Here is a 9,115-nt window from a genome sequence, read left to right as displayed (position 1 = left end):
TTATCATATTCATGTTTAACATGCCTTTCATTGCTTCATTTCAATGCTTCATTTCATTTGTCGTCTTTAGTCGTGAGCAGCTAGAGTCCTGCAAAAAGCACAACTTGTTCCCAGTTGGTGTGTCTAAAAATTGAAAAGGGCAAGAGTTTGACGAGCTTAAAATAGCATTTTTGAAAAGGGGAGACATGTTGCAACAAATTTCTAGTAACTTGTATCAAAATTAAATTTAAAGTTTGACCAAATTTTGTTTCAACAGAAGACCTCACTTAAGCCATTTGTTTAAATAGTTGGAAATAAGACAATTTCATATTTTCAACTATCTTGTTCATTCTTTGAGCTGAGGTTCCTTTTATTAATTGATTCATAGCTCAGCATTTAGATAAAAATAAACTTTTAAAAGAAATGTCTGCAAGTGATCATGCACATGGACTGTACATTAAAAAATGTGTTGTGTCAAAATCACATTTTTCTGGTACCTGCTTGCTTTTACCACTTTGGAAAAAGGTGATTAGATGTGCATTAGTTTCCTCAAAAGTTTTTGAGGAAGCCATTTTGAGTTTCCTCAAAAACCATCCTCTGACAAAGTAACTCCACGAATAAATCATGCTAAAAGCATTCCTACAGACTAACAGATCTGGATATATGCTGATGAAAATCCACCCTGTTTTTTATCCGTAATTTCTTCCTTCTTTCCAGGTCAAAAGTTGACCTTAGTTCCATCAAACCGTATTAAACTCTAGAGTAATCTCTATTACATAATTTAGTGCAAATCATCACAGATCATGGTTATGCGAGGTGCAATGGGTTCGTTTCATCACAAATAACTAAAATGTGTTCAATTGAAAATATGCAAATGCTCCCAATTGTTCAAATGTGTGTTCATGCAGAAAAAAGATGAAGCATTTTGTGGCCCACACAACAGACCTCCTACAGATGACAAGTCAGTTGCTACTGGGTAGAAGTGTGACATATTTACAACTGATCATTCACTAAAACGTCTGATTTTATAAAAAAAAAAACAGTTTTCCAGCTTAAAAAGTTTGAGAGAAATAAATCCTCTAGGGGGAGCCACATCCCAGTTAGCTGTTTTAGATCGAAGCATTCAAGACTTAAAAGGTTTTTGTAGTATTGGTGGCCTTTATTTAACAGTAAACAGAAAGGAAGTAGGGAAGACAGAAGAGAAGAAAGTGCAGCAAATGGTCCATGGTCAGGAATTAAACCAGGGACAACTGCATTGAGAACTGCAGCCTCTATATGGTACATCCGTTATACTGCTGAGCCATGTGGCACCCCCATTAAAGACGATATGAAACTGGTTCAATTTGCAGAGTTTATTCTCAGTTTTATATCATTGAGATCAAACAGAAAAGGATGCCAATAGCCTTAATTTCAGTATATCACAGTAAAGACACAATATAATTTGAAGTTAATGATAATGCACATAATTCTTCATATGCAACCTGTAAATAGAAACATCTTAGAGTTCATCTCCGTCCCAACTGTTTCTTAAACGCCTTTAAGGATTTTGCCATCATTGGAGCAACTTCTGTGAAAACGACAAAAATGGATTACAGAGCAGGAATTTGACATTATTTAGTATTATGCTCATCTACTACATTTTCTCATTTTACTGCAGAAAAAAAGTAGCAACATTTATCTGAGAAATTGCTATCAAGTCACAAACACTCAGCTCACTTATTTTTTTCCGAGGATCTTGGTTGTTGCTTCCGCCAGAGCCGCTGGTGCTGCTAGACCTGTAGGGCTCATTGCAACTGGACCTCATTGGGTTCTCCTGATGTTTATTACTGTAAACATGCAAAAATATATAGGTTTAGTGATTCATATACATATTTAAAAAGAAAATAAGAGTGCTGATTAAAGCAGTGCTAAACAACAAAAGCCTTAAAACTGCCTCCGAGCAGAAGAAACCCATTTGTCTGGCACACACTCCCAAGTTCTTGTTTGTTTAGCATCACTCAAAAAGCATTTCATTCACCGTTATCACACGAGTCTGACCCTTACAAGCTGCTGGTGTAGTGATCACTTTGTGCTTTTATGTGGAAGAGCCAGGTGTACATGTTTTGTCAAAGATAAAGAACTCCAAACAAGCAACTGAGAAACAGCCTTAAATTTAGTATGTGGGTGGCATCCACCTGCACTTGAGCTGATGAGGCTGGTGCATAGCAGTTCCATGAATTTCCTGCTGAATTCGCACATCTCTTGGCGGCTTAGCAACGGTGTGGATAAATGCCATCTTCACCTGCCGTCCTGAAAGGAGCAAAAAACAGGGCATGGTGACTGGAAGGCCATTAAAAAGAACATCTAAAATAGCACTTTAATTATGTTATGTGATGTTTAACTATAGTTTTTACTTGATATGACCAATTATTTAGTGTGAGTTTTTACTTATAGTCTTGTGATTGTCTTTCTCAAACAAATGCCACTATTAAAATGGTCTGGTTGCTTAGTTAAATAAAAAATGGTATTTGTATTTTGCCATGTAGATGTTGAGTAAAAACTTTTTTTTAATTGTTTAATTGTAGTAGTATAATTTCACCTAGATATTAAACAAAGTTAATTAAGTCAATTGGTCAAATATTCCCTCTTAAGACATGACTGTTTTTAACCACCTCTGGTGCTATAATTAATGTCTAAACTTCCCATTAAATAAATGTAGTACAGTAACTTTTTAATATATAGTTCACTTCCGACTGTCGATCGTAATCCATGTCTTCCCAGTTTCCTTGGCTGTAAAATGTCTCAAAACAGAGGCCCATTACTCACTCTTAGGAATCCTTTAAAATGTGAGCGAACATGTCAAGCCATTCAAGTAAGGCAGATGTGTTTTAAGAAATGGTTTCAAGAAAACTGACTCATCGAAGCCTGCTTACATCTAAAGTGAGAGAAATATTAAGGTTTTAAAACTAGGAATATCACAAGACCAGATGAGGGCGCAAGTTCATCTTGCCAACATGAACAGTCAGATTGATCAGAATCCCACTTTTTTTTCTGATTCAGTTTTTGTCAAACATCAAAGACAACCTGAAGAGCTTTTTACTACTTTAGCCATGCTCAGGATCTTGCTAGATTCCCAGAGATTGTGTAGATTTAGATTTTCTCACAAATGAGGGAAATAATCTGTTTGAAAGATAAATCCAGAGTCCTGCACCAAGTGAACATCTCATTACAAAATTGTGCAATCATGAAATTAAACTCGTCCTTTAAGAAAGCGAAGAGCTGTTTTCAGAGCAGAGAACCCACCCTTCGGCTTCTGAGATTGTGCCGAGACAATCGTTTTTGTCAGTCTTTTGAGCTTCCTCTCCCTCTCCTCAGACAGTCTGATATACATCTCTTTCCATGACTCATATTCCTGAAGTTTGCAGTCTTTGAAATCCCTCTGGCAGTGTTTTCCCCATAAATGGTCCGTCACTCCGATGTATATCTGTTGGAAGAAGAAGAAAAAGTCAACTCATAGTCATTCAAGCATTCCAAAACAGTGCATACAGTGAGTATATAACTTGAACAAAGAAATTTTAAGATAAATTAAACAACCAAAGTGAGAATTGCTTGCAAACATGTGATGTATGGGAAAGTGATTTGCAAGCTGGCATGCAACGTTAAATTGTTTTTCACATAAGAAAGCAGTTCAAGAATGAATGCGGGAGGTTTTGTGATGGTAGATGGAATGATTATCTCAGAAAAAGCAATGCTCCAGTAAGCTAAGCATCTTGACAAACATGACAAATGGTATGTAGATATTGCTTATCTACAGACAGACTATAAAGTCATAAGAGTATCACATGTGGGCAGTAAAATGGCACGTACAAAACAAGTGTGCAAAGGAAAGTGTAGAACTAAGCTTTGATTAAATTCAACACACCCCTGAATGTTGTGCTCATGGGAGCCAGTAAAATAATCTGTAATAATTGATTAATGGAAAATTAATCTGCAACAAAGCTTTTGGTTTATGCAAGTAAGCTTATTGAGGTAATCCAAGTTCTGAGTCCTACTGCACCTAAATTATGTATTGTTAAAATTTCTACAGTAACAATAATCAGACCAGACTTCAGACTGATCTGTTTGAATTTGGCTAGTTTGATCTGTGAGCTACTTCAGATTTACTTTCCCCTGCTGCTCAAGTACGACACTTAGTGGCTGTCTAACGCCATTACATTATCCTGAAGGGGTTTGATTCAGAGCCTTCAATCAGTTGATATCTGATGTGCTCTTAAAACTATTAGTGAAAAAATATAAAATATTGGAATACTTACATTTTAAAAGGATTAAGAGTATTTTGAGTGAGAATAATTTCATATCATAGGAAACAAATTTCTAGTTTTTAAATTATATTTACAAGAGGACATTTTTTTAAAACTTAGCAGTCTGGAGTGCTAAGAAGATCAACAAATTAAGGCTCTTACACACAGATATAAATGATAGGCAACAAAACCTTTCCATCAATGTCATACTCTGAAGAGCTGCAGTAGTAGTTTGATCACTGTTTTGTCCTGTTTGAATAAATAGGTCTTGTGCACACCTAGTAGGTCGGTCCTGTCCTGTCCTGTCCAAGACAGTTACTCAATCACCATAAAACACCAAGGACACTATTTTTACTAATTGTGGGAAAAAAAATGGGTGTGATTATTTCTACAAACCTGTTTGTGTCAAGGAAGCACAGAATTTGCCCACATGTAGCCACCATACGTTCCATTGTCTGACAGGACTTTAACGTTTTTTTTCTTAGTTGGGGAAGTGATCTACCCCAGCGCAGGACTAGAAGTTGGAAGGATGGCAGACAGGGCTCTTAAACAGCAAACAGGACATCAACTGGTCCAAATATATTCCTGTTGTCTTATTTTGGCTCAAAATAATAAAACGTACTATAGGTTTAGTTATGTAGCTTAAGAGTTACACAATGAGAGAGGTAAAGAAATTTTTGGGGTAAATTTACATAGCTCAATGTAAGCACAAAGACAAAGTTTTAAATATGAGAGCTCTGTCACTATAACACATCCACAAGCTTGCTGGAAGTCATCAGCTGACCATCACTTTCATTCTAAATATTGTGCTGGTATTAATCAAAAAAGTACTGAATAACGTTCTTACTGGGTTGTATTCCTCTATTCGCAGCAGCTGCTCTGGTGTACACCTCTCCAGTACTGGCTCAAGAAGTTCAAATGGGACTCCACCGGTCTCATAGAGCACTGAAAAGAGATGCATGCTTCTAAATGTAAACTCCAAATACCTTGCAAAAGCTTTCACACTACTCACAGTTGAGGTTGTTCTGGAGTGTGCGTATACACTGTTGAAACAAGCTCATCATAGTCGGGAGGAAAAGGGTTTTTGCACCAGAGTACACTTGCATCTTCTTATTCAGCCGCTGACCAGTGAAGACTACAGACTCCTCCGAAACATCACAAGAATCCGGCTCCTTATCAACTTCAATAAAGAAAATATATCAAGAACAACTAAAAGAGAGATTACAGATGTAATTTCTAACAAGTATTACCTTTCTTTTCGAAGTAGTAGTCATTGTGTGAAGGCTTTTCCAGTTCTGGGAGAGCGGCGGGTAATGGGACATCCATCAAATGCATTAAAGATTCCTGTGTCTTCTGGCATATTTTTAAGAATTGTTACAAAAAAAACAACAACAACAACAACAACTATGGCATCCAGTTTACACATAAAGTTTTAAATATCAGGTATACCTGTTCTGGAAAAGAAGCAGATGACTTCAGAGGCTTGGTCCCTGCATGCTTTGATTTTGGCTCTTTTGACGCAGTCTTGACCATTTTCGGAGTTTTCTTCACTCCTGAATGTTCTTTTTTCTTCTCCACATTCACGTCATAGTTCAAGTAAGATTCAAAAGACATGGAGGGTTCCTCCTCATCACCATTACTCTCTGCATCTTGGTGCCCCATTTTGGCCTTTTTGTGTTTTGAATATTTCTCACTTTCAGGATCTGGATGGGGTTTTAGATTGTCATGCTTTTCATAGTCTGTTTTTTTCCTTTTTCTGTTTCGAGTCTCTGAGCTCCTCGACATCTCCAGATGTCTGTCCTCTTTGGCCCATTTTAATGTTTTTGAGTGCTTGTCACTGGATGAAAAGGTCTCTCTGTTTTTCATTGATTCTTTTGATGGCTTTGATTTTGTGTTTGATTCTCGTTCTCTCTCAGAGGTTCCTTTCAACTTTTCCCTAGACTCAGATTTGGATTTTTTATAAGAACCCTCAAAGGATTTGTTTCCATGCATGTTATCACTGTTTTGTTTCCTCATCTTGGAGGCAACATTGTTGTCCATCTTGTCCTCTTCTATTTCAGCTCTGCTTTTTGAAATGTCCTTCCAAAGTTGTGTCTTGCTTTCTTCTTGACGCTTTTTATCGTTCTTGTCCACACTGAGTTTTCTTTTCTGCTCTTCCAACTCTTCTTTCTTACTCAGCATTTTGTGGGCCTGTTCATCTGAAGTATATTGATCCTCATGATTAGATGTAGGGCAGTTATTGTTATCGTCATTCTGTGGACTCCCATAATCAGAACAGCTTTGGTCATCCTCTTTGTTTTTAACAGAAACACTATCCAACCATGCTACATCATCACCATGACTGCATAAAGTGCAAAAATCAATTCAGGAATATTCAAGCAAATTTTACAATCAAAAATTAAATAAATTACCTTGTGGATTCCTTTGGAATCAGTTTTTTCCAGCCTTTAACTAGCAACTTGGCAAATTCCCCCGCTTGTTTGTGTCTCCGCAGGGAGTTAACCGTTTTGCCAATTCCAGTTTCCTATTGTGAATTTCAAAACTCATTAGAGCATACGGTAAAATTTTTAAAATATCTGTACTTGTTCTATAGCATACAAACTTACAGAAAGAATATCTAGTGTGATATCCAGATCCTTTAGTTTCTGCAAAATCTTTAGAACCTGAAAGAAGAATAGGAGACATATTGGGTGAGTTCATGTTTTTGAAAGTTGCTGTTCTATAAGAAAAATCAGTAAGGAGTCATTTTAAAATGAAAGTGCAGAATGAAACACAATCCCATTTTCTTTTTCATGTAGTTATTTGCACATTTGTAATTGTGAGCAATTCAACCATTTATGAGCAGTGACATTGAGGGGTGAAGCAAATACTTTGCTGAAACCTGAGGTGTGAAAGGATCTTAACATATAAGAAAAGGGGCAATTTATTTGTTTTTTATTACTTAAAAAAATAAAATTACATCAAATTAAAATTAAAAAGTTATTGTTTTTCTTTAATATCATAAATGTTTCCAAATAGATCACCTGTGGCACATTTTTGTTATACAGTATAACAAAAATTATGTGGAATATATATATATATATATATATATATATATATATATATATATATATATATATATATATATTCCACATAATCTCCATGCATATTTATAAATATAATTTATGTTTGTAAGGAATCATGGAACCCATTCAGTAGAATGACTTGTATTTTTTCTAAACTCACCAGAATTTTTGAAGTGTGTTCATCTTATGTTGTATTAAAATTTTTCTACTTTATTGAGCACAAGAAGAAAAGGTGCCAGTTTAATTTGTATACCTCTCATTTTGAAAACAGAAATCAAACTACCACCTTTTTTTCCTTGACATTTCTGGTGAGAAATATACAATTATTGTTGGCTATAAAATTTATTTTATGAATAAGCCGGCCAATAGGTAGATGGCTGCACTGAAACTAACAGTTGAAGCACCAAATAAGGCAGTGCTGGGTTGGGGTCAACACAGCTGCTGACTGTACATTTAGAGCAGATCTATGTATGGATACTCACACCCACTAATCTCACTCCCTAATCTATAAATGGTTTCTGGCTTCATGTCTTTAAAAACTAATGCGATTTCCATTTCATGCCTGCATTTAAAGTGCTTTCAGTGAAAATTCGTCCAATATTTAAATGCAGCGTTACAACTGCCTGCACAGCGCCCCCACCTTCACTGTTGACGGACAACAGCAATAAGTTGAGCAGATGGATGAGATGCCAGTTTTAGCCTGAGGCTTTCCCATATAAACAGGACGGACTCTTACAGCTATACGTTTTAAGACTTGAGCATGTTCTCAGCTTCTACGTTAGCCCTAAAGATGAACAGAAAACACTTTTAAGTCACTTTCTTGGAATACACTCTCAGTACCAATTTATGTTTTTAAATTTAATGTTAATTACGGCAAACATTATGAGATTAAATCGAGTGGTTGGGAACTTTTCTAGTATATTAGGATAATTGAAGGTCTTAAATAGAGGGTTGTATCGGCTGCTATAAAAGAAAAATCTAAAATTAAACTTTTTTTTTCCCCCTGCTTTGTCGGTTTTATGTGCGGACTTAAATAAATAAAGAAATCAAATCTACCGTTGTAGGTTCTGCTTTGTCTGACAGCTGAAGTTTGAACCGCATGATTCTCTTCACCACATCTGAGCTTCTGGCCATCACGACGGTTCACGTGCAACCTCTTGCGCACACCGGGCAGCGCGCGCCCATTGATGACAGTAATATAATGGGCGGGACCGAGAAAACGCAACCCCTACTCGAGATAATAAATTAGATCAAACAACATTTGTGTTGTTTAATGGAGTTGTGAGAAGAAGTTCTTGTATTTTTGTATTTTCTTCTGTTTTTTTTTTTTATTTTTTTTTTTTTAATTTTTATTAAATTCTAGATAAAATACTAAAGGGGTCACGTGAACAACAACAGGGACTAAAACAACGATGATCTCTTATCTATACATTAAATTAACTTAAAGGTTAATTATAACTCTAAATTTAAAAACAATAAATTCTTAATTCACAAGATTAAGTATTGAGTATGAAGTCGGTCAACACTTTGCGACCACGAAAGCTTCAATTCTTTAGAAAAGTCTTTCCACAAGATTTAGGCTTCTAGGAATCTGTGACTTCTTGTAGATTTAGAATATCCTGTCAAATGTGAGGCAAGACACTGATGTTGGGTGAAAATTGTTCTTCCTATCTGAAGACAGAATTCTATGAAGGACAAGTTCGCCAAATCAAAATTGTTTTCAAAATCACATTGAGGGCTATTTTTTTGTTCAAGGTAGTTATTGTAGAGAGAATATTGTTTTATATCCTT

General features: G+C 35.9%; 1 protein-coding gene across 3 annotated transcripts; it reads right to left on the bottom strand.

The window, feature by feature from the left end:
- Nucleotides 1-1,316: 1,316 nt before the first annotated feature.
- eloal (elongin A, like) lies at nt 1,317-9,089 on the bottom strand. 3 transcript variants are annotated; one of them, XM_014981848.2, is made up of 11 exons: nt 8,381-9,089; nt 6,866-6,922; nt 6,671-6,783; nt 5,709-6,600; nt 5,510-5,609; nt 5,272-5,439; nt 5,107-5,204; nt 3,262-3,442; nt 2,154-2,268; nt 1,696-1,805; nt 1,317-1,546 (listed from the first exon to the last, which is right to left on the bottom strand). In XM_014981848.2, exons 1-11 carry the CDS (start codon nt 8,456-8,458, stop codon nt 1,485-1,487), a joined length of 1,974 nt encoding a protein of 657 aa, XP_014837334.2. In that variant the 5' UTR covers nt 8,459-9,089; the 3' UTR covers nt 1,317-1,484. The 3 variants fall into 3 exon arrangements, with proteins under 3 accessions (XP_014837334.2, XP_014837336.2, XP_014837333.2); XM_014981850.2 differs by having other exon boundaries at nt 5,510-5,612; nt 5,709-6,519; nt 8,381-9,087; XM_014981847.2 differs by having other exon boundaries at nt 5,510-5,612; nt 8,381-9,086.
- Between the last annotated feature and the right edge of the window lie 26 nt (nt 9,090-9,115).

The sequence above is a fragment of the Poecilia mexicana genome, unplaced genomic scaffold, assembly GCF_051168715.1.
Source record: "Poecilia mexicana isolate PSO_F unplaced genomic scaffold, ASM5116871v1 scaffold_15, whole genome shotgun sequence".
In the NCBI taxonomy this organism is placed as follows: domain Eukaryota; kingdom Metazoa; phylum Chordata; class Actinopteri; order Cyprinodontiformes; family Poeciliidae; genus Poecilia; species Poecilia mexicana.
Note: the sequence above shows the minus strand (reverse complement) of the source record. Positions and strands in the feature narration are given on the sequence as shown.

Bases quoted from the DNA above. Each gene is read 5' to 3' on its own strand.
- eloal (XM_014981847.2), bottom strand. From the start codon at position 8,458: ATGGCCAGAAGCTCAGATGTGGTGAAGAGAATCATGCGGTTCAAACTT. The intron at 5,440-5,509 runs GTAATACTTGTT...TCTTTATTGAAG, and splicing joins CTACTACTTCGAAAAGAAAG to TTGATAAGGAGCCGGATTCT. The intron at 1,806-2,153 runs GTGGATGCCACC...GCATGTTTACAG, and splicing joins CCTCATCAGCTCAAGTGCAG to TAATAAACATCAGGAGAACC.